Source organism: Crinia signifera, chromosome 2 (assembly GCF_055691185.1).
Source record: "Crinia signifera chromosome 2, ASM5569118v1, whole genome shotgun sequence".
NCBI classification, from domain to species: Eukaryota; Metazoa; Chordata; class Amphibia; order Anura; family Myobatrachidae; genus Crinia; species Crinia signifera.
The window spans coordinates 130,118,282-130,144,748 of NC_139218.1; the positions used below are offsets into that span (position 1 = coordinate 130,118,282).

General features: G+C 46.5%; 1 protein-coding gene across 1 annotated transcript; it reads left to right on the forward strand.

Annotated features, from left to right (window-relative positions):
* Window positions 1–1,141: 1,141 nt before the first annotated feature.
* Window positions 1,142–20,900, forward strand: TMDD1 (transmembrane and death domain 1). Its single transcript, XM_083171064.1, has 5 exons — window positions 1,142–1,259; window positions 2,851–3,021; window positions 9,364–9,483; window positions 12,613–12,759; window positions 20,487–20,900. The coding sequence occupies exons 1-5, from the start codon at window positions 1,199–1,201 to the stop codon at window positions 20,714–20,716; spliced, it is 729 nt and encodes a 242-aa protein (XP_083027190.1). The 5' UTR covers window positions 1,142–1,198; the 3' UTR covers window positions 20,717–20,900.
* The last annotated feature ends 5,567 nt before the right edge of the window (window positions 20,901–26,467 follow it).

Consider the following 26,467-nt stretch of genomic DNA (forward strand, 5'->3'; position numbering starts at 1 on the left):
CCTCCAGCCTGCCCCTTCACTGTATTTCCCCCAGCCTGCCCCATTCACTGTATGTCCCCCTGCCTGACCCTCCTTCACTGTATGTCCCCCACTCTGCCCCCTCCCTGCTCTGTATGTTTCCCAGCCCCTTGTGTGAGCCAGAGGAAGGAGAGGCAAAGCAGGCACTGCAAGGACAGGAGATGCTTGGGCTCCCGCTGCTGCCCTCCTCTGCTCTGCATGTTACCGGAGCAAGCTTCCCCCTGATTGTGGAGTAGGGTGATATACAATTGCAGCAGCAGGGGTAGGACGCCAAACACATCTGACTGTGTCAGCCAGCACCTCCTCACTGCAGCAGACAGCAAGGTAAAGGCAAGCTCGCCGGGGCCCCACCTTTAGTGTCCTGTGCTGTGCTTCCCACATCTGATGCTCTGCCCACTTCCTGCTGGAGGCTGCGGGCCACTTGAAATGACAGCAGGGGCCGCAATTGGCCCCCGGGCCTGAGTTTGGACATGCCTGGTCTAAAGCATTTGTACTTGTTTCCTAGCAGGGCGCCCAGATTTCCTACGTAGGCTCAGTAGTTAATTTAGTTAATTTATTCACTGCAACCTGAGTGAAATCGCATCGCATGGCCCTTTTTTGTGGCGTGAGATGTGAGATGAGATGAGATCTCAGTAGTTCATATGGTCAAACACCTAAAACAGCACCACTCTCCACGTCACCCCGAAGCGTGGCGAGCGCAGCGGAACGCATCCTCCGACCTTTTCATACCCCCACGATCTCATCTGATCTCATCTGATCTCATCTGCGATGCGATTTCACTCAGGGTGCAGTGAATAAATTAACTAAATTAACTACTGAGATCGCATCGCACACATCGCACACATCGCAAGGCACAAAAAGCCATGCGATACGATGTGCGATGTGATTTCACTACGCAGAATAGCCCACTAAGCAAATAGCTTAGTGGGCACCCTGCTAGGAAACAAGTACCAAAGTATTTGACCAATGAAAGAAAGGAACAAAAAGAGAAATGATAATCACTGTAATTTTAGAGATGCTGACTACATCCCCACCAGGCACTGATATGTGAGATGTAGCCTTTAGGGTAGAGTGACAGTTAGTTGCAGCCAGTAACAGTGAGCGTGTGACAGTCAGGGTGTGACTGCAGCATCCACAGGAGTCTAATGGTATAGTGCTTTATAAAGAGCTATTTCCAGCCATGGCCTATTTCTGGACATTATATATAATGTATACTTTCATTGGACGATGCATGGACACAGGTAATCAATAAATATAATTTCCAATATATACAACTAAAGTCTAGCACATAATGTATATAACGTGTTTATAGATGAATCATTTTCAGAGTACACATATTTCCTTCACGCCTGGGAGGCCATTTATGATCCAATTTCTTGTGAAAATAGTTGTTATTTAATACTGTTAGAATTGCCATGTCATATAGGGGGTCATTCTGGTTGGCTTGCTAAGCAGCGGTATATGGCTGCTTAGAGAACCTTCTTACACCGCCCACCGGACGTGCGAATGCCTGCCGCACAGCGAATATCCCCACCGCCCAGCAAATGGTTATTTTGCATTAACTTCCATTCGCATGGTAGCTAGCGGTGCTGAAATCATTCCATGGTCGGTGACCATCGAATGATTTCTACCATGCTCATGAATCTAAGTCAGGCAGGCCTAAGTCAGACTTGCAGCATCCAGGTTCGAGAACTGGGCAGGCAGCTGAGGTTCTGTGATGTCAGCCACCCGCTCCTGGCAGGCAGGTACCCGCCTTCATTCGCATGGGGATTCCCAGCATTTTCCTGAGTGCACTCAGCATTTTTGTGAGTAAACTCTACCCCCCCACCCCCTAGAGCCCATGCCGACTATGCAAGTCGGCGAAGGCACCTGTACTGAAGCCCTGCACATGTGCATAAGCGAATATGCGCATGGTCATCCGTGCGAACACGCCGGGAACTGATCTAATCAGAATCAGGCCCATAATGTAGTCATTTGTAGCTATGGCATATAATACTGAATAGTTCGGTGTTATTAAGGAATTGTTCCATCAACATGAGTATGGACATCTGTTTTGCTATGCATGAGGCCCATTTAAGCGATAAAAAAGTAATAATCAAAATAAATAAAGCATTTTAAGCATGTACAATATAATAAATGCTTCTATTTGACGTTTCCCAAATTGTACTATCACAGTCTGGGGATAACTGAAAACAAGAAATAAAAAAATAAAAAGGTCCATGTGTGACGAGATACATATTGATAACAGACGGGCAGAATACTGGTGCTGGCATTCTGAGAGAGTGTATCCCAACAGGTTTCAGGTGAGTATACATACCCATCCCTGCCTAAACCTAAACCCTCCTTCTCTGGCCTAAACCACATGCCACGGTATACTTATGTTCGCCATTCTGGCACCGGTCTCCTGGCGGTAGTCAGGATGCCAGTGTTGGTATAGTGTACACCAGAATCCCAACTACCGGGATGCTAAATACATCCCTGTGTGACAATTACAGGGCATATGTACTCTCCGGGAGCCAGACCATGTGCTGCATGTTGTAATGTAAAATACTCTGTTTGCTGTAAGTATTATTATATATTAAATATCAATATGGTAAATAAACATACAAAATTACTATCTTATTCTACACTATGCAATTCTGGATTTCATCACATACATACAGTATACTATATAATTGGATTTAGCTCTTTTTTATGAAAACTTATATAAAAATAGTTAAACAGGAATGTAGATAGTACTACTATTACATTTATATGTGCTGGAACTGAAATCATTATATTATAATGTAGCAAAAGAGTAACATTAATCCTTATATATTTGTAATTATTCAGTGGCAGATGATATAGGCTCTGATCTGATTATGCGCATTGCTGAATACCTATCTGTGCAACAATGTCAGATATTGTATACAATACTCACTGAACCTGAAGAATACTATGAAGTGCACATTCAGAACCCTTCTCCAGAAACTGTCCAAGAGAAGCCCACTGGCCATGAGATTGGTAAGATCATTGTAATTAGGCTAATGAAAATGTTATGGTTGCCCATTTCCTGAGCAAAGTCAGGGGTGTAGATGGCTGATGAGGTGATTTGCAGTGAATCGTGTCATCGTGGTCATCTGTGTAATGCTAATAAATCCAGCATTCCATGCAGTCTACTTGTCCTCAGCACCCCTGCATTGCTGAACTTGCTGCCATCTCTCAAAGAGGGGAGGCTTTCACATGACTTAACGCTGGCATGTCCAAACTATGGCCCTCCAGCTGTTGTGAAGTCACATCATTCATTGCCACAGTTTTGTTATTATGGAATGCTAAAACTGTGGCAAGGCATGATGGGATGTGTAGATTTACAACAGCTGGAGGGCCACAGTTTGGCAATGCCTGATTTAAATGATTACTTAGGACAATTATCTCAATTGAATTGTCCTTTCACTTAAGGGGTATCGAATAGCTTCTTGCTGATATGATGTATAGCATTGCCTTGTTATTGTTAGTAGATGTTCAGCAGTGTGGTTTATTACAGTAATCCAAGGCAAGGACCGTTCACTGCTATGGATGGCTCGGTAAATACCAAACAGGGTTTATGGCCTGTTTGGCAGCGCTCCCTTTGTGACTTGGCAGATAACTGAAGTTTGAAGTGTATGGATATGTGGCTCTGAAGTGATGCGTTTCATCCCTTTAAGCACCGTTGCTTTCTCAATATTTTTATTACATTGTGTATATTATTCTTACTTAAATTTTACTAACGGGTGAGTTTTTGGAAGTAAGGGTTCTATTCAACCCTTAATCACTTGTAGCTATGATGGTTAACCCATTACTCTATATATTCAGAGATTAGATTTAGCACCAGATTACTACCAAAAATTTCCTTTTAATTTAGGATACACTTTTGAGAATTTGCATTTATCCTTTTTGCCTGTTTTTTATAGCATAATACATTTTTCCCGCCATAAATAGTTTTTGATGAAATATGCTATACAAGTTACAAGCCAAAAGCTTAAGGGACCCATACAGCTTTGATACAAGTGGAGCCCTCCTAATTTAGCCTGTTAATTGGATTAAGGGAGTAATAGGATTACTATGCTAATCCCCTACTGCAGACATTCCCAACCACGGTCCTCAAGGCACACCAACAGTGCAGGTTTTAGTGATATCCAGGCTTGAGCACAGGTGACTTAATTAGTACCTGAGTGATTCTGATTAATCCATCTGTGCTGAAGCCTGGATATCACTAAAACCTGCACTGTTGGTGTGCCTTGATGACCGTGGTTGGGAATGCCTGCCCTACTGTATTGTTCTATGTATTGTTTTTCTGCTGAGAACAATAGGATAGACATGGCTAGCCATGCTGAGCCACGACCTAAGGAACAAAGTTGACAGAGGCTCCAACTGTATGTTGGGGAAATTCCCTGATCATTAAACATGCGTAAAAATCCAAATTCCCCAATACTGGCGGAGATTGCGGTAGATCAGCACTTTTTAAAATGCTAAATAACCCCGATCCCCTCAGCAGATACTGTAGCAATCATCGCTGCCCTCCAATCGACAAATCCAGTTGGCTAAACAGCAGTGCTGGAAGGACAAGGGATTGAGGTCACAGATGTACAGAATACCGTAAGCCCAGTTTCTTTGCCTGAACTAAAACGGTTTGCATGGAATTAAGGGGCATATTTCTGAAATACAATTTGAAGGCGATCTCCCCCAAGAAATATGGACTACAGAAGAGATATTGGATTATTTGCAAAAATGCCTCCATTTTAACTTCCAATGCTGACCCCAGACTATGGGACTGCCAAACCAAATTTACTCAGCTCCAGAATGCAAATCATTCTGGAACTTAACTGTGGCAGGTAATGCAAACTTAGCCTATAGCAGTCTATGGAATACTCCAATGCATTTCCTTTTTGCAGAGAGATTTTCTGGATCTGTCAACATTAGTCACCAGTGACACATGCGCAGGCCATCAGACGTGTATACATAGTACGCTTTTTTACATTGAAATTTGGGATGTTATTAACACCTTACAACAGAAAAATAGATACAGACAGTAAGGACCACTTGTTTATCATTTGCAATACATTTCATTAATGGGTCATACTTGTCAAGCACAGAAAGAACTGTGAACAGAGCATATCTGAGCATTAATGCGGTGTCCCACAAGGTTCTATATTATCTCCCATGCTTTTTGCAGTGTTCATGCTGCCACTGGGTGAAATAATTAAGCACCATGGCCTTGTCTACCACTGCTATGCAGACGATACACAACTCTACTTTGCTCCGGGCACTGAAAACCCAATATCAACCATAAATGGCTGTCTAGCTGAGCTCCAGGAATGGATGAGTGCCAGTTGGTTGAGACTGAATCCTGATAAAACAGAGGTCCTTATGATTGGACCTCAACATCAAAGGACAAGACTGCAGCACAGCCACCCAACTGGACTGACACTTGGGGGTACAGAATTACAAAACTCTGATCATTTGTGGAATCTTGGCATGGTACTGGATAGTGGCTTGACACATAAACATCAGATATCAAACACAATCAAATACTCATTCTTTCATCTGAGGAACATAGCCAGAATCAAACACTTAATCCCCTCTGAAGATCTGCCAAAAGTCATACATGCATTTGTATCATCTTGTTTGGATTACTACAATGCCCTCTACCTTGGTCTACCAGCAAAAGAACTGCACCGATTACAGCTGGTTCAGAACACAGCTGCCAGGCTGTTAATTAACCAGCCCCATTCTAGCCACATAACTTCCATTCTCTACTTCTTTCACTGGCTGCCCATAAACTGGCAAATCATTTTCAAGATTAACTTACTGGGCAGGATTCTCTAATAACTCCCGCAGCACATCGCCGGCACTCGCATTGTTAATAATCGCATATGCAGTAACATATGCGATTATTAATGCAAAGGCAATGGCCGGCGATGTGCTGTGGGTCCCTCCCTGAACCGTCAGCCGGCTGTGAGAGGGCTCCTCTTCCTCCTCCCTGCACCCAGAAGTGGTGCAGGCACGAGGAGGAGAAGGCTGCCCAGACACAGGTGAGGGGGATGCGGCGCGGATCAGCAGGGGGTGCGTGGGGTGGCGGGGGATGCGAAGGGAAGCCCATAGGCTTCCATGGGGTTATGCCATCTAGAACTGGCGTAACCCCCGTCAGTGAAGCCCCGGCGGTGGGGCTTTGCTGCATATGAAAATGCTGTAAAAACCCTGAACACAGGGTTTTTACAGCATTTTGTGTTTGGTGATACTTGCCCACTGAGTTTTAAAGCCCTACATGACCAAACCCCTGGGTACCTGAACCAGTTTCTGATTCCACACTCTCCCACCCGATTACTGCAATCTGTAGATGAAGGACTTTTAGCAGTACATAGGATCTCCCGTATTTCACCTGGGGGTCAAGCTTTGATTCATGTGGCTCCGAATTTATGGAATTCACTTCCCCACACAGTTCCAGAGTCCCCCCACTTTAGAAAGCTTCAAAAACAGACTCAAGACTTTCCTGGGTACTTGTTTATTATCACGGTGCCCCCCGATTTCCATCGCAGGGCATTGTACAACCACAAAATCGGGTTGCATCGCATGCCATGCCATATGATCACATGCGATGCGATGAGACGCGATTATACCCGATTTTTAATTGTACAGGCACCCAGATGCCTGATATTCTATGTTAAATGCCCCCCAGACCCGATTTTACATTGTACACCCACCCTGATGGGTAATGACTATGTTCAAATGCCCCCCCCCCCCCCATTGTTAACGCCATCCCACTATCAACGCCAACCTGAAGCGTGGCGAGCGCAGCGAGCCCGCGAGGGGCGGCGGTATGCGTCCTCCGACCTTTTCATACCCCACTATCCACGTCGGCGTGGAGTTGATTTTATATAGTGTGGCGAGCGCAGCGAGGCGAGCGGACGCATAATACTTATGAACAGAGCCGGCCTTAGGCATAGGCAAATTAGGCAAGTGCCTAGGGCATTTGGAATGCCTAGGGGCATCAGTAGCTTCTGCTGATTAAAATGATATGCAGCATGCCTATATTCTGTGTGTGAGTGAGGCTGTATCTGCATGGAAATCACTGTAACATAGCATTCCGTATGCAGGTACAGCCACAGTCGCACACAGAATATAGGCATGCCACATATCATTTTAATCATTGGAAGCTCCTTGTGTGTGCTGGTCATAACAATGCAAATAAGACAAATTTTCTGCAAAAAAGGCACCCAATGTTAGCAGAACTGGCCAGGAGCTGCATGGCTTATTGAGTCAAGATGTTTGAGGAAACATCTGTATCCAAGCAGAGGCAGAGGTCACAGTGTTAGCAGCTGTGCGAGTGCTGTCTGCGGGTGGGTTGGTTGTGCAATAGTGTTCGGCACATGTGTAAGGGGCATTATGTGTGTCATGTACAAATGCATTAATACTGTGCGACATGTGTAACAGGCATTATGTGTGTCATGTGTGTAAGGGCATTAATAATGTGCAACATATGTGTAAGGGGCACTATGTGTGTCATGTATAAATGCATTAATAATGTGCGACATATGTGTAACAGGCATTATGTGTGCCATGTGTATAAGGGCATTAATAATGTGCAACATATGTGTAATGGGCATTATGTGTGTCATGTGCATAAGGACATTAATAATGTGCAACATATGTGTAAGGGGCATTATGTGTGTCATTATGTGTATGAAGGGCATTAATAAATTTTGGCATAATGTGTAAGGGGCATTATGGTTATAAGGACATTAATACTGTGTGTCATGTGTAAGGGACATTATTGTGTGGTATTATCAGGGGTACCGAGAGAAAGGGGTAGGGGGTACAAATGACCCAGGCCAAAGTCTAATGGAAGGGCCCAGTGGGGGCCCTGGGCCCCCTCCACTTAAGTGACAGCAGCAGCTACAAATCTTCTCCTCTGCCCAGCACACACTGCTTTGTGCTGGGTTGCAGTGTGGCCATGGAGGTGCTTAAAATACAATATTTTCTTTTTTCTAAGGGTATAATGTGAATAATGTGAGGTGTAATGTATATAAGGTAAAGTGGTATTACTGTGTGATGTAACGTAAATAAGGGACACCATCACATGATATAATGTGAATAAAGTTGCACTACTGTGTGGCATAATTTGAATTGGGGGTACTATTGTGTGGCCATGCCCCTTCCCAGCAAGAACACACCCCTGTTTGGGCTGCACACTGAATGTGTGCACTGTTTATATTTAAAATATTGCGGGTAGGAGCACCAAAATGATGACTGCTATGATGAGGGTTGATGGTGCTGGGAAAGGGGAGCAGGGTCAGAGGCGGAACTAGTGGCGGTGCTAGGGGGCACCAGCTAAAATCTTGCCTAGGGCGTCATTTAGGCTAGGACCGGCTCTGCTTGTGAAGTAATGTGGCTGCGCTCGCCATGCTTCGGGCTCTGTGGCTCGCTGCGCTCGCCACGCTATATAAAATCAACTCCACGCCCACGTGGATAATGGGGGTATGAAAAGGTCGGAGGGCGCGTACCGCCGCCCCTCGCGGGCATGCTGTGCTCGCCACGCTTCGGGTTGGCGTTGATAGTGGGGTGGTGTTAACAATGGGGGGGATTTAACATTGTCATTACCCATCAGGGTGTGGATACAATTAAAAATCGGGTCTTGGTGGACATTTAACATTGAAATCGCGTCACATCGCATCGCAACGCATGCCATTATAAAGTACCCTTTCCTGTTTACTAAAGCATTTCTTCATTCCCTTTAGTATTGTTTAGGAAAAGCTTTTCTGTACTTCATTGTTTCTGTACTGTATTACATTCATTCTATCTGTTAAGCGCCTAGAGCCCTATTGGAGAAAGAGCGCTATATATAAAATTATTATTTTTATTAATAAGAATGGCCCATAAACAGATGGAGCCAGCCTCCCTCTTGCTGGCAAATCGCCAGATTGTCTCCGCTGGCGATCCGCCAGCGGGTAGGCGCTCCATCTGACTGAGACTCGCGTGCGTGTGAGTCTCAGTTTCCGGGCGGCGGGGCGACGGGAACCCTGTCCGTCTCCGCTTCAAAGAGACGGACAGGGTTAGGTGGGAGAGCGGGGAGGCGGAGGGGACCCGGGGGAAGCGCCGTCGGAAGGGGACGCACGAGCATCTCGTGCGTGCGCGTCCCCTTTTGCAGATCAGATGGTGGCTGGCGGGGGATGGCGGCTGGCGATTCTTCCGCCATCCCCTGCAAAGCTGGGACCAGCTCCACCTGTATGCTATATTGACAGTTTAGTTGACACAAGTGATTCTACCATGATGTGTATTGCTAATTATATGTACTCCTTATGTATCTATGTCTGTATGTGTTACATACAGAGACAAAGGAGCAGTGCAAAAACAGCCTGAAAAACCTGGTGGAAACAAATAAAGATGGCGCTTACTGGGATCGCGTTTTTGTCATTCTATTTATGTTGGGACGCTCTGATATTGCTGAAGGTAATATATGTATATATGTAGATTACAGCTGTACAACAAAACTGTTCTTGTCTATGGACCTTATTCAGGTCCGTTCGTACGGACTCCTTCGTTCGCAAGGGGTCTGATGTTTTGCATCTGCACATGCGCAGGGTCACTTCTGCGCATGTGCAGACGCAGGGTACATATGCCCACTGCGAAGAAACTGTTTGCTGGGTGCACGCAACCATCCTTGCGAGCAGGGGGCAGTGGGGCAGGCTATTAGCATATGGGAACAGTTCCCATGATAACACTGGGCGTTCTCATGCTAATGGGCCAATGACGTGGGTGCAGGGGGTAGGCAGCTGACATCACCGGATGTCAGCTGCCCACTCACTTCCCTCAGAATGTGCTCTGAGCAACCTTAGATCCGCGTGCACGTTCTACATCATTCAAATAGATGTTTATGTGAAACATCCATTGGAATGCCGTGCGAACGTACACCATTCGCAAGGCAGGATCTGGTTGACTCACAAAGATGCAAATTCGCATCCGAGCGAATCAACCGGAATAACCCCTATATCCTTTTATCTGTATTCTTCATGCAGAGCTACATAACGTAATAGATAATCTCTTAATTCCAGCTAATAGATGACACGGCTCCATTTGTCTTTGGCAGTTCAGAATCACTTTTTTTTTAATACACTGTTTTTTTTATTATTATTATTTCACATCATAGGAAGTAATGATCAAATGTAAGTTTGTATTTATTTATGTAAATATGGGCCAAGTTTCAAAGTGATAAAATGGAGAATGATAAACAACCAACCAATCATCTGCTGCCTGACATTTTCAAACACAGTCTGTGACATGGCAGGTCGTGGCTGATTGGTTGGTTGTTTATCACTCTTCATTTTATCACTTTGCAAGCTTAGGGGGTTATTCTAATTCAATCAGTCCCCCGACTGTTCGCGACTGCAGACGTGCATAGGTTTTTATGAGCATTTGCTGCTGCTGTGTGGGCGTGGGCTGGGGAATATGCCTATGGGAACGGCCAGCGTTTCATGGGAGTTCCGATGGGAACGCTGGACGTTCCCATAGTGATTCCCTGATGACACGGTTGCGGGTAGAGTGACCAACTCATCCCTTTAATCCGGGACACATATTAATTACACAGGTTCTGTGGCTGGCTTTCATCTGGTTTTAAACTGCCACACCCAAGACTCCATTTCACCTGGTTTTAAACTGCTACAGAACCTGTGTAATTAATATGTGTCCCGGATTAAAGGGATGAGTTGGTCACCCTAGTTGCGGGGGGCGGGCAACTGATGTCAGTGGATGTCAGCTGTCTGTCTTGGTGTTGTTGCTCCTAGATGCTCTTCATTTTATAGAATTGTGACAATTAAATAATTGCACGGCACTTTGTCCACGCTAGACATGATAACAATGCTACTAGCCTGGGGAACTAGTTAAGTCATTTCTGCTTGCACCATCAGGTAGGAGCTATGAGCTGAAAAAGATAGTCCTTAGTTTACCACACATCCAATTAGATAGCTCTGGGTTTTTAATCCAGGAGTTGTGTCACTGAACTGGGATTTTTTTTTTACCCGCTATACTCAGAGTAATATTATCAGTGAATATGGTGCTTGAAATCTATTACTGATTTGTGGCAGATTCTCATCTAGTTTGTGACAGTATACTGGATGGCATTAAAAACATTGTAGGTTTTAAATGAAAGTCAAAACTGATGCTTAGGAAACTCTAATACTCCTTTTCCACAGAAAATGAAATACCCTGATGAAGCAGTTCCACCCGGGAATTTCATTGAAAATGCGGGTCATTTTTCTGTGTGAAAGGGTCGACCTGGATCTTAAACTCCAAATCTCGGACCCTGCAAAAGACCGGGGTCGGAGACCCGGAGTTTAAGATGCATATCGACCCTTTCACACAGGAGAAAACCCGTGTAATAGAGGAAATCTCTGCGTCTAAATTTTAATTGCTGGGTTTTTTCAGCCACCGCTGTCTGAAAGCGGTATTAGAGGCATGTTCAGTCCTGTGCTCATTTTTTAAAAACTCTGTGGGGTTTTTCCTATTCAATTGAGGGACAGAAAATTATAAACTTTCTTGCATCTCAACATCAAGTCTGATTTGTCCCAAAATCTTTATTTTTAGGAAAAATCAGCAGGACTTATTTTGCCACCACTCGCAACACCCCCCTCCCCCCATGACTAATTAGCCTAATTAAGCCTAGGCATTAAATACTCACCCTCAGAGTCAGTATCTACTTCCTCAAGCCTGTTGGGATCCTGTTTTCTTCAGCAGTAAATTTATGTGTGTGTGTGTGTGTGTGTGTGTGTGTGTGTGTGTGTGTGTGTGTGTGTGTGTGTGTGTGTGTGTGTGTGTGTGTGTGAAAGACACTCCTGTCAGGTATATTTATTTAATTACAGTTTCTTATATAGTGCAGCTTACAGTTTCTTATATAGTGCAGCAGATTCTGTTGCGCTTTACAATAGTAGACAGTGATAAAACAAATTGGGTAACAACAGACAGACTTGGAGGTATGAGGGCCCTGCTGCAAGCTTACAGGTATATTCAGGGGGATCAGGTACACAAAATATGCACTGCAGCTTTGCCTGCTGATCATCACGAATGCTGTCATGGGTTCCCCCAGGGATCTGGAGCTGGTGCCAGGGACTACAATTGCTGTGTATGGAGCTGCCTGTTAACCACTGTCGATGTGTGAGAGGGGGGAGCCCCCTGTGACTGCATGCTGCCCGGCCATCTGCCTCACAGTCTTGGCTGAACAATGAACTCCTCCTGGGCAACGACCATGTAATCCCCTTGGCAACAACCATGTAATCTTCCCTGGCAATGTGCATGGAATCCCTGGCAACCCTTGGCTTCCATAGGGAAAAGCAGGGTTGACCCAGGTTCAGTGTAAACAGCGAGGACCCGGGTCAAAGTGCTGTGTAAATGGGGTATGAACCTGGATACTCCCGTGTTCGAAGACCATGGTCTGACCAGGGATTGTGGTGTAAAAGGGGTATTATTAAGCACCTAAAATAGCCTTGCTGTAGAAAAGAGTTTACATAGTAATAAGCTACTCTAATTATACATAGGAACCCATACGCTGCCATGTTTCCTAACAAGTGGCTTACATTTACTTCACAGCGCTTGGCATAAATCTGAATCAAGACAAAATGTGGGAACTGAAGAAGAGTATGGTGGATCTTAATAACTACTTTGAGAAACTAAAACCATCTGTACGTTTGACTGGAGAAGAAAAGTATGAAGAAAACATGCGTATACGAAGAGATTGTATGTTCTGAAAACGACATTGTATTCCCTAAATAAGTATAAAAGTAGCATGTGTGCATTATATTGCTGAGCCAGTAGAAAATCTATTTGTCCTTGGTTATCACTATTTAAGTATAGAAAGATTTTAGGTGACATGCTTGATACATTTTTTGAATATATATTTTTCTTACGGCCAGTGGTGGATGCTGGGGTGTGGGTATTCCGGGCTGGAGGTCCGGGCACCAAGGAGTAGAAACTTCTTGTGGCTAGTGCAGCCCCAGGCTCCGCCCCCCTAATACCCCTTCCTGTCCTCAGAGACCAGTTTTTTTCCTTGGTGCTCTGAGGAACAGGCACCACGCTAAGGAGAGGGCATTTTTAGCCCTATTTTACTTCTATTTTTTTTTTTTTTTTTAACACAGCCGTCAGACTCGCAGCGCTGCTGCGGCTGACGGCAGAGACCTCTCCCGGCGTCTGGTGGACGGACCTGTCGGCCGCTCGCACCAGACACCTCAGGCACTTGGAGGGAGCTGCAGCCGGGAGAAGCACAGGTAAGCGGCTTCCCTTTGAAGGGGAGCCAGATATCGCGGCTCACACTGCCGGCGGAGGGGGCGCCGCCGGAGGCCTGGCAGCAGTACTCAGCTCATGCTGAGAAACCGCTAGACCACCAGGGGTTTCTGCGTAAGCATCTCTCTCTGCGAAAAGGGAGTTACGCTGGTGGTTCCAGGAGGGGACGGAGTACAAGATAACTCCGCCCCCATGCTCGCGGCAATGGCCTGTCCTGGGTTCCCGCCGCGAGCGCTCCTCTCCTCCCCCCTGTGTCACAGCGGGGGCCATTTTAGCTCACTTGCTGCCTGCCTGCTAAACGGAGAGGAGCTTAAGAAATCGCCCCCCTTTGCCTCCACTGTTATCAGTGACAGGTTGTATTATCCTCACCTCACTTATATGGTGAAGGTGTAGGAAACAAAGTGCCGAATCCTGTGTGTATGTGTTGTGTGAGGGATTGAATACTGCAGTGTAATTTTTCTGTCTTTGTTATTTTCCACAGTTTGTTATGTTGATGTGAGTATTCATATACCACATCTCTCTCTGTAGATCTGACAGAGAGCGCAGTATTAGTTCACTGATTTTTTTATTTAGTGACTGACAATTCCCACATACAATATTACTGGTGTATTTGGTTAACTCAGGTAACAAATTTACTGGGATACATACACATATCATGGCAGAAAAGGGGAAATCCCGTAGGCCTGGTCCCGCTCCAGTGTTGCACGCATATACTTGCACAGTGTGCAAAGAAAATTTTGCTAGTGCAGAGCAGAACCACACAGGCCTCTGTGACCGTTGCTCTCAGCCGGGGCCTAGTTCGCAACCCAATGCGGATGTTCCCTGCAGACCGGACTGGGCGGCAGACCTGTCCTCTGCGATGAGGGAATTAGCTTCCCAGCTGGCAGCGTCACGTAACCCCGCTGCCGCAGCGGCTCCCCAAGTCCAGCCCCAGCAGAACCTGCTTGGGTAGCAGGCCTATCTCAGTCAGTCCAGGGTTTGGTGCAGGTTTCATCCTCACTACAAAATGTTCTGACAGGGTCTAGTACAAATAGACCGTCCAGGCGTGAGGCAACTCAGCCTCCTTTACAGGACACAGATGATGATGAGGGTAATACAACTGGAGACGATCAGGACGGGGATGCTATTGATATAGTGGATGATGTGGACACTGATACTGAGGATCACATGTCTCAAGCCAGAGTAGATAACTTGATTAAATTGATACGGCTCACTTTCAATATTAAGGAGCCGGATACTCAGGCCACTGCAGAGGGCGTACATACTGAACCAATGTTCAAACGCAAAAAGAAAGATAGTGCTTTTTTCCCTCAATCAAAGCAGTTGGATGATCTGTTTGAAGAAGCCTGGAAGCATCCAAACAGGAAATTTCTTGTGTCTAAGCGGATTTCATCTTTTTATCCCCTCCCAGATAGCCACAAGAAATGGGATGATCCCCCTCAGGTGGACGCTCATGTCACCAGGTTAATTAAGGCAACGGCCCTGCCCATACCTGATGTAACATCCTTGAAAGATCCAGTTGATAAAAAGCTGGATCAGTTTCTCAAGTCCATATACGTTAATGCAGGGGCAGCAGTTAGACCTAGCTATTCGGCAGCCTGGACAGCCAGAGCTATAGCGCACTGGGCAGATGCACTCCTGGAGGGCCTTCAGTCGGGAACTAAAAGATCTGAGTTGTTGTCTTTTGTGGACAATATTAGAGAGGCTAGTTCCTACCTAAGTGAGGGTGTGTTGGATGCGGGAATATTTGCATCAAAAATTTCTGCAGTATCTGTGGCCGCACGCAGAGCCCTCTGGCTCAGATCTTGGAAAGCCGATAACGATTCCAAGAAAGCTTTGGAAGCCCTACCTTTTACAGGGGGCATTCTCTTTGGAGCGGAATTGGACAAGATTGTCACTTCCATTGCAGCCTCAAAGTCTGCTTTTTTGCCCACAGGAACCTCCAAACCAAGGCAACAGGCCTTTCGGTTTTTTCGTCCCTCCAGGGGCAGATCACATTATACAGGATCTTGGCCAACTAGGTCACAACAGCCCTCACAAAAGACGCAGAAGTCCAAGCCCAAACAGGGTTGGGCAGCTCGTCGCCAGGCCCCAAAACAGACTGAAAAGCCAGCGGCCTGACGCCGGGCACACCAAGAAAGGGCCATGGGTGGGGGGCCGTCTTCTGGAGTTTGCGGAGACCTGGTCAGGTTCCACATCGGACTCCTGGGTGTTGGATCTAATATCGCGAGGGTATGCTCTAACTTTTTGCTCCAGACCCCCAACACAATTCTTTACAACGGGCCTCCCACAAGACCCGCTGAAGGCAGTAGCCCTCGAGACTGCAGTCTCAACTCTGTTGGAACAGAAGGTGATCATACCTGTTCCACATTCCCAAAGGGGGACAGGTTTCTATTCGAATCTGTTCCTGGTCAGCAAACCAGATGGGTCCTTCCGTCCGATATTGAATCTCAAGAGACTCAATGCGTTCCTGCGGGTACCAAAATTCAGGATGGAGTCCTTGAGCTCCATTCTAAGCACCCTAGAACCAGGAGATCTGATGACCTCACTGGACATACAAGATGCATATTTGCATATTCCAATCAAGCAGGAGCATCAGAGATTTCTCAGATTTGCGATATTGGATCGCCACTTTCAGTTTCGTGCTCTCCCGTTCGGGCTCTCAACAGCCCCCCGGGTGTTTACGAAAGTCATGGCGGTAATGGCGGCTCGCCTGCACCTCGAAGGCATTCGAATTCTCCCTTACCTGGACGACTTACTAATAGTAGCACAATCACAGGAGGAAATCCAGAACCACCTACAGATTGCTCTGGACATGCTCCAATCCCACGGGTGGATAATCAACTGGAAGAAATCCAGCTTGACTCCCTCATCCACCATGATACATCTGGGAGCACTAATAGATACAGATGCCCAGAGAGTTTTTCTTCCCAAGAAGAAAATACAGGACATTCACTCACAAATCCAGGCGTTTCTGTCTCAAGGCAGAGTGTCAGTGCATCTCTGCATGACACTAATGGGAAAACTGGTATCCACGTTTCCGATGCTGGAATTTGGGCAGTTCCACTCCCGAACACTCCAGCTGGCCCTGTTGTCTCGCTGGAACCGATCACACACGGATTTGAAAAGACAGTTCCTCACCATATCAAACATGGTCAGACAGTCCCTACAGTGGTGGCTGCTGTCGGACAATCTGAGGAAAGGAAAGTCCTTCGCAAGCCACAATTACATCATTGTGACAACAGATGCCAGCCTGATAGGCTGGGGAGCTGTGACCCTAGACCAGTCATTCCAGGGCCGGTGGTCACAAAAGGAAACAAAGTTACCAATAAATGTGCTGGAACTAAGGGCCATCTCCCGGACGTTCGAACAGTCAGGAACCCTTCTTCACGGAAGACCTGTCAGAATACAATCAGACAACGCGACGGCAGTCGCGTACGTGAACCATCAAGGGGGGACCCGGAGCCGAGCAGCCATGCGGGAAGTGACCCAGATCCTGCTGTGGGCAGAGAAATTCCTACTCACCTTGTCGGCAGTATACATTCCAGGAGTGTTGAACTGGGAGGCGGACTTCCTGAGTCGGCAGACGATCCACTCAGGGGAATGGTCCCTCCATCCAGAAGTGTTCTCAATCCTGACAAGCCAGTGGGGAATGCCACAGGTCGACCTTATGGCCTCAAAACACAACAAAAAACTCCCCCTGTACGGAGCCAGAACAAGGGACCCACAGGCATGTCTGGTAGACGCACTATCAGCACCCTGACCGTTTCAAAGGGTGTTCGCATTTCCGCCAATTCCTCTAATCTCCCGGCTACTTCGACGCCTCAAGAGAGAGAGGGTGACCATGATCCTAGTGGCCCCGAATTGGCCGAGACGATCATGGTACCCAGACCTACTACAGATGGCCAAGGCACCACCGTTTCCCTTGCCCCTCCGACCAGACCTCCTGTCACAAGGACCGTGCCTACACCCCGACTTAGCCAGACTGGCTTTGACGGGGTGGCTATTGAAGAGTCGATCCTGAGCAGGAGAGGTTTTCCTCCTACAGTCATTAAGACGCTGCTGGCGGCAAGAAAGCCATCGTCAGCTAGGGTGTACCACAGAGTCTGGCAAAGGTATTTCCTTTGGTGTGAACCCAGGAGGTTCAACCCAAGGCTATACAGGTTGGATAGGGTCCTAGGATTTTTACAATCAGGCCTGGACATGGGGTTGAGCCATTCATCCTTGAAGGTTCAAGTGTCGGCTCTCTCTGTCCTTTTCCAGAGGAAGATCGCTACTTCATCTACAATCCATACATTTCTGCAGGGAGCTCTTCACCTACAACCTCCCATACGTCCACCAGCAAACCCATGGGATCTTACTTTGGTGCTAAAAAGTTTGATGAAGGCCCCATTCGAACCCTTGGAATCAGTTTCTCTTTCATGGCTTACTCTGAAGACTATTTTCTTGCTAGCCATTGCCTCGGCGCGCAGAGTATCAGATTTAGGGGCCCTCTCCTGTAAGGCCCCACTGCTCATCTTTCATGAAGATAGAGCAGTTCTCAGAACTAGACTGGACTACCTCCCAAAGGTTGTATCCCGATTTCATATAAATCAGGAAATAGTAGTGCCAGTTTATAGTACAACCACAGATTCGCAGGATAACGAGGTTTCCTTGGACGTTGTTCGAGCCCTAAAAATTTATGTGACCAGAACAGAACAGATAAGAAAGTCTGATTCTCTCTTTGTTCTCTTTGATGCCCGGAAGCTGGGTTGGCCTGCTTCAAAATGCACATTGGCTAGGTGGCTAAGGTCTACCATAAGGCAAGCGTACTTGTTGGCGGGGCGACCAGTACCGCATTCGATAAGGGCGCATTCCACCAGGTCTGTGGGGGCATCGTGGGCCCTGAGGGCAGGGGTCTCGGCGGAGAGCATCTGCAGGGCAGCCACGTGGTCTTCGGCTCACACGTTCATCAAATTCTATCGATTCGACACCTTCGCCTCGGCCGATGCGGCCTTTGGCAGGGGTGCCCTCAGTGCAGCTCGGGAGCGGTCCCACCCTTAGGGACACAGCTTTAGGACGTCCCACACCCCAGCATCCACCACTGGCCGTAAGAAAAAAGGGGATTTTTGGTTCTTACCTGTAAAATCCTTTTTTCAGAGGCCAAGGTGGATGCTGGGCGCCCGCCCTACCGCTCCAAATCTTGCAGTTACTTAGTTATAGTTCACATTTTAGTGTGTTCTGTTGATTGAATGTTCAAAAAGTTGAATGGTTCCCCTCTCCTATACCTGTTCCTCGGCTTGTTAAAGTTAAAAACTGGTCTCTGAGGACAGGAAGGGGTATTAGGGGGGCGGAGCCTGGGGCTGCACTAGCCACAAGAAGTTTCTACTCCTTGGTGCCCGGACCTCCAGCCCGGAATACCCACACCCCAGCATCCACCTTGGCCTCTGAAAAAAGGATTTTACAGGTAAGAACCAAAAATCCCCTTTTGTTGCTTTACTCCAAACTATTTGTTTTCAGATTGCAACTCTTAAGCTGTGTACACATGGTGCAATATCTCTGGCAATATGGTCGCTGAGCAACCATATTGCCAGTGATTTGTTTGTGCTGCAGCAATAAATCGCCAGGTGCGCGCTCCCGTGTTCAGCCCCCTAATGGTCGCTGGTCGGGAACCCAGAGTTTTTCCCTCTGCACCTCCCCGGCAGAGTGTCCTGTTCATCAGCGACCATCTCTGGTTGCTGAAGAAAACTGGATATATTGTAATGTGTGTACAAATTTTTAATGTTTTACTTTCAGATCATAATAAAAAAAAATTTTTTAACAAGGTTTATAGTTACGCTACTTGTTTTATTGTGGATCAGGATTTAAAATCATCATTTAATTATATTTAAAATATGTCATGGACATAACTAGATATTTTGCTGCCCTGTGCCAGAAAGAACATTGGCACCCCTCCCCCATACTTTGAATAGGTTAGCTTGTGCCAAATTTAGTTTTGCGGTGAAAGGGAATGACTACAGAATAGTACCCCGAATTCAAATGATTCAATCTTACTCACATTGCACCACACGGTATGACCCGTTATTCACGTTAAACATTACACAGCACATTAATGCCCTGTTTTTCATGTTACATGATCTCACAGTAGAGCCCCTAATTCACATTACATCACACTGTAGTAACCTTTAAGCCACACAACAGTGCCCCTTATACACATAATGTTCTTACACACACACACACACACACACACACACACACAGTGACATATTTATAATGGATGCAGTGTGTGGTGCACATAACACCAGGGGGGCTCACAAAGCACATGCTGCACATATTTTTTCACATTTTTTTAATACTTACCCTCCACAGTCCTGTGACAACAGCAGTAGCACTGTGAAAATCACTAGAAACATGTCTGCTGCATAATTTTCCTGAAGATCTGCACATGCGCATTAGAGTCCTCTAGTGTTCAGGCTCTGCAGCGCTGCACTGCTGCCTGCAGAGAGAAGGGAGCCCAGACAAAGAAAGTTGCACACGGGCCTTCTCCTCTCATAAAACTCCCCTGTAAATTCCAAATGCCACACAGTAGTGCCTCTTAGATGTACAATGCCACACAGTAGTGCCCCTTAGATGTACAATGCCACACAGTAGTACCCCTTATACACATATTGCCACACAGTAATGTGCTTTATACACGATTCCCTTACACATTATGCCACTCATTGTGTCCTCACACATTTAGCCACACATCGTACACCTAAACATTATTTCTCCCACCCCAGTCATCCAACTGAACTTCTCCAGGTTTACATAGACCTCAATCCCAGTATGCAAGAAGACAGACAGCAGCTCTCTCTTCTCAAATGGTAACACTACTATATGTACAAATATGTATATATGTACAAATATATTGTATATTAAAACATGCCATTGTGAGTTTTTATATAGATCGTTTTACTATAAAGCAGTGGATACTTCATATATGCTATCTACTGGGATAAATTATCATTATTCTAGTATTCCAATCAATATACAGTGTACATTGCTTATTTTGTGGGGATATACTAACAAGATACTGTGCTTTGCCAAAAGTTTGGTGTTTCACTTCAAATACTGTTTTATATGTATGTACTGATTTTTTTACTTTGACTAATGTACTTGTCTCTCAGTGTATAATACTCCAACAACTTTATATTTTTTTGCAGTGACCAGGAGAAAGAACAAAAACCGAAACACAAATGTTGGACTAAGGCAGCTTCCGCCATATAGCGGCAGTCTTTTGGCAGGGCCCCGCTACTTGCTCTATGGTCTATCAATTGGCTTCATAGGATCAACAATCTTGGGCGGTCTCATTGTTTTTCTCATTCTCTCATTTTTGGGATCTGGATACAATGACAATAATGTTATAGTGCTTGATTTGCCAGTTGACTTTTAACAATAAGAAGTCTTTATTTGTTATATCCCTTTTGAACCACTTTAATCTCCACACTTGTTTTTTTCCTTTACCCCTTTTTCTGTATCCCTTATTTTTATTGTTACAAAAAGAAATACTGATGACCAAAAAATAATATGGTTGAATTTTTTTTCTCAAAAAGACCAGCATTAAAAGGGATATTTAAATTAGCTATGGTACGACTAATTGTCGTTTAAATCCCTGTGGTGCAGGGCAAGGCTATTCAATTAAATAGCCTTTTCCCTTTGTCAAAAAATTGGGATTCACATGCAGAAATCCACTCACTCTGGGTAAACTGTGTTGGCTTTTACATGGTGCACTATGGGGTGTGTTGCAGCCAGCGACTGTTTCTATTGTTCTAGTATCTCAGCTATAATTGTCATTATAAGCAACCATATGTCACAACCACCATGTCTGCCACCCATGCCTCCCACACTGAGGCGCCATGATGCTGTGAACTCTGCCTGGGCCTTGCTGGACACGCTGCCTGGAGTGTACTGCACACACTTCCTGGTTCTGAAACCTGTCGCCTTCCCTGGCGGCGGCCATCTTGTTGGTTTCTCCAACAAGGCTGCACTGCCAATTACCTTCAGCCAATTACAGTGCAGCTCTCCTTTTAAATACTGACCAGCTGGGCCAAACAGTCAGTCAGTACAATGATGTCCTTTCCCTAGGCATCTGACTCCCACTCCTGCTGAAAGCGCTGCTGCCTGTCAGCTATCTCCAGACTGAATCCACTCCTGCTCGCCTGCTGTGAAGACCATCCACCTGCAGAACCCTGCTGCCGCCTCTACGGTCCGGACAAGGTTAGCCCCCCCTCTTCAAGTAAATCCTTCAAATCAACTATTCAAGTTTACGTTTATTCTTCAAATCTACCCTTAAAGTCATCTTCAGTTTTCAACCTCATTATCCATCCACTACGAACTTTACAATAAGTTTTATATATCATTGACTCTGGTAATTTCTAGAGATGTGCGGCGGCCACTTTTTCGGGTTTTGGTTTTGGATCTGGATCTCCCTTCGTGTTTTGGATCTGGATTGGTTTTGGCAAAACCACCCTTGTGGGTTTTGGTTTTGGATCTGGATTTTTATAAAAAAATGCTAAAAATGGCTAAAATAACAGAATTTGGGCCTGTTTTTGCCCCTAAAGTATTATTGACCTCAATAACATTAGTTTCCACTCATTTCTAGTCAATTTTGATCACTTCACAGCTTACAAAATTGTTTTCATTTAATGTAGTTGGGCCAAAAGGGTATACCGAGGTAGCTGGATGACTGAGCTAAGCGACAGCAGTGGGCATCACATACTGTACATGTGGACCTTACACTTCCAAAGTGGCACATCTTGGAAGCAGAGCGGCACTGCAGGGGCAGACAGGGTGGCAGTTTAATAACCTATCCCAAAAACAGAGAAATGCTCCAAAGAGCAAAAAATACAAAGAGGTATCGGCCTTGTCATGACTGGTGGTAGCAGCTTCAGCACTTCTATCAGGTTGCTGATCTCCCACTATTTCCTCCTCCATCATCCTCCAAAAATGTGTTTTTATTTTATTTATTACTTTTATTTATTTTCCTTACTTTACACTGGACACAGCCTGTCACACTGGACACAGCCCCTTGGACACTGGACACTGCCCCTGGACACAGCCCCTGGGCACTGCCCCTGGACACTGGACACAGCCTGTCACCCTGGACACAGGCCCTGGACAATGGACACAGCCTCTGGACACAGCTCCTGTACACTGGACACAGCCCCTGTCACACTGGACACAGGATGTATGTCGTCACACTGGACACAGGATATGTCGTCTGTCGTCACACAGGACAGGACACAGGATATATGTCGTGAGTGACTCGTGACACTGGACAATGGATAAGATATAGGCCGTCACACTGGACACAGCCCCTTGTATTACTGCAGCCCCTGTACACAGTGTACTACTCAGCAGCACTGCAGCCCCTGCGTGTGAGCACTGAGTTAGTTAAATCGCAAAAAACACAGGGTTCAGGGCTAAATAAATCACAACACAGGGCTTAGGGCTAAATAAATCACAACAGGGCACGGGCCACAGTACAGCCCCTGGACAGTGGACACTGCAGCCCCTGCGTGTGAGCACTGCAGCACCTAGTTAGTTAAATCACACTACAGGGCTCAGGCCTATAAACAGTCACTGACTCTCAAGTCTACAACACAGGGCAGTGAGGGCACAGGGCAGGTCACGGAGCACAGCACAGGGCAGTGAGGGCACAGGGCAGGTCACGGAGCACAGCACAGGGCAGTGAGGGCACAGGGCAGGTCACGGAGCACAGCACAGGGCAGTGAGGGCACAGGGCAGGTCACGGAGCACAGCACAGCACGGAGCACATGGCACGGAGCACAGCACAGGGCAGTGAGGGCACAGGGCAGGTCACTGAGCACAGCACGGATCACATGGCACAGAGCACAGCACGGAGCACATGGAGCTTCCCAACCACCCTCTTCCCTCTCCAAGATTGGAGTGAAGATGGCGGGGCGCGCGTGCGTCTTTTATAAGATCCCGCTCCCGCGAGAATCCGACAGCGCGATGATGACGTTTGGCCTCGTTATTGGTCCGGAATTCAGGCGGGAACTCCCGAGCCGGCTCGGATCTGGCCCGGATCCCCGATATTCGAATCTGACGGATCTCGGGGTCCGGACCCGCTCATCTCTAGTTATTTCATATCTTCAGTATTACCTTTGTGCCACAGTTCATCTTCTGTATCGCAGTATCTTTATTAAAACTGGTTTTCTTTTATCCAATTGCATCCCTCCCTTCTGTCGTCTATGCAAAAACCTTACATCAAGACACCTAGCCTCCATTACACTCCAGCTGGTGCTACTGCTAGCGTGACACCATAGAGTTGCTCAGAATTCAGATGGTGTGATTGATAGTTTCAATGTGCGAAGAATGCTGCATCTTTGGACACAAATAGCATGTCTGCGATCTCGTTGGTGGGCTTCTTTTTACAAAAGACAGTTCCTGAGGCAATAGCATATCTTCTCTGATCTGCTGTGTCTGAACATACATCAATGAGGCGATTTGTGTTCACCTTTAAATCCGGGCATCTATTATTCCCAAATCACAGTTTAAGGGGGTTATTCTAATTTAATCAGTCCCCCGCACGTTCATTGTTTACATTTGAGTGCATGTGCAGATGCAGGGTGTGAGTGGGTACGGCAACCCACATGTTCGCCATCCCTCTCACACCTAGCAGTGTGGGTGTGGGGCGGCGGCCGGGGGGGGGGGGGCACAGCCAATGGGAATGCCCAGCGTTTCATCGGCGTTCCCATGAAACCGCTGGGCGTTCCAATGCAAATCGCCCAGTGACACGGGTGAGGGGTTTGGGCAGCTGACATCAACAGATTAAGCTGCCTGCCCGCTTCCTGCACAGAGGTGTCTCAGATCTGTGACCGCTGGAGAAATCATTCAATGGTCGCCGACCATCAAATGATTTCTCCCCCGCACCCAAGGCTGCAAATGGATGATTATGCAAATCATACATTCCATGAATCGCGGCGTGCAAGGGAGCCCCACACATCAGGGGCCCCCACACTCCAGGTGGGTGGGTGGCAGGCAGCGGGATCCGGGCAATGCAAGGCGGGCAGGAGGTCCCTGCAGTGGCTGAACAGTCAGCGGCGGGGTCCCTGTGGCAGATCATCCGCCGCAGGGACCCCACCACTGCCCATCTGCCGCTGCGTAGGAAGCTTTGCAGCAGTGCTGGGGGATAGATGCCATGTTCTCCCACTCACCTGCCAGCCCCGCATCTCCCCGCTGCCCTGCTCTCTTGTCACACTGTCTCCAGGGAAAAAAAAAAAGAAGAATTTTAACACTGTGCGCTGCTGGGAAATCGTACTAATATGTGACTGCAAGAGGGCAAGTTACCCCACTTATCCCTCTGCTATCTTATCCCCTCAATTAGAGCAATTCACTGGCCTTCGAGCCAATTCAAAGCCATCCACCATCATCTGCATCGGGTAGAGCCGTTGAGTTGTCCGGCTCCCCAACTACTACATCCTGACAAGGAGGGTGATCATACCGAGCATTTCCTCAATTGAGGTACACTTGTGCCTAACCAGACTATATTTATGCGTGATTTAAACGCTAACAGGCTGCATCTGTACTAACAATTCATTTGCTATATTAATGCTTGACAGACTGCATTTGTGCAGGCTTCCTGGGACTTGTAGTTCCACAGCAATACACAATAGTTTCTTTATTTACACTTTACCACAGCCCACGGCCATCGGGGACCGCCCGGGGCTTCAGCATGGGCAAGTAAGTAATGGAGGGGGTGCCATCATTGGGGGTGGGCCCACTTCCCCAGGATCCCTGCCCATGCTGACCGGTCAGGGGGAAAATGCTTTGCCTGGGGGCTTGTATCAAAAGTCTTCCCCCAGCTGTAGCATTACCCTGTTGGCTGGTTGGGCCCGGTGCTGGTTCTTGACCCCTACTAATTTTTTCTCCTGTATTTAGGGAACCAGGACCCTTTTTTTTAAGCCCGATGCTGGTTATGCTCAGGCGTTTTTTTTTTTAATTTTACCTTAAACACAATTTTTAACACAGAACCATCTAAATCTAAATGATCTTTGCATGGTTCTGTCAAATTCGCCGGTCAGAACCTGGTCTATTTTTTTTGGTGATTTTTAGTAACATTTACCAAAAATCGCTTCCCATTAAATTTGCAAATTGTATACTTTATAATGGGAAAGCATCTGGATGCGAATTGAAGTGTTACTAAAAATCGCCAGGCCAGAATGTGTGAATTCACAGCAAAAATCTGTTTCCCCACAAACTGCATCCTGTAAAATGTGCAATTTTCAAAAAATGTGCGAAAATGGCTATTTTTTGGGGAAAAATTCGGAAAAAATAAATTGATTCCTATTAAATGTCACCCCATATGCTTTAAACTAAAATATGTTATTTTGCCAGACTGTAATTAGGATACATAAAATAGCATGAACTTAATTCATATGACCAGAAGGTGGCACCTGTGTACTGTGATCATATATAGATTCCATCAGCTGGTTATTAATACATGCTGCATTTATTAAAGGATTTATGCCTCACTTTAAATTACCAGCACTATGATGCTTCAGATATCCATCCATGCTGTTAGATTTTGTAGCTGTAAATACGTAATCTACTGTATGTTTTAGAATGTTAAAAGGTTAATAATATAAAAAAAAAAAAAAAAATTGTTAAATATATATGCAGTTAAAAAAATGTATACATCTAAACAATAAAGCATACAGATGGAGCCCATCTCTTTCATTGCCGGCACTCGCCAGAACCTCCCCACTGGCGAGCGCTGGTAGAGAGGGACTCCATTAGACTGAGACCCACGAAGGTCATCAGTTGGCGGCTGGGTGGCGGTACACTGCCCGTCCCCACTTCAGGGGGTGCGGGGAGGAGGGCAAATGTTGGGGACCCGGTGGGAGCTCTGTCGGAAGGGGGCGCATGAGCATCTCATGCACGTGTGCCCCCTTCCGATGGCGGGTGGGGCCTGGCAGCTGGCGGGGGGCGGCAGATAAGCCGCGTTCCCTCTGTATACTGAAACAATAACCATTGGAGTAATTGCCAATAAAGTATCTTGACAAGATGACATTGCTGTATTAGACTGCATAAATTAAGCTGGCCATACACTAGGCCAGGGGTCCTCAAAATATTTTGCTCTGGTACCCATAGAATCCTACCCTCCTGCATTCTGCAGGAG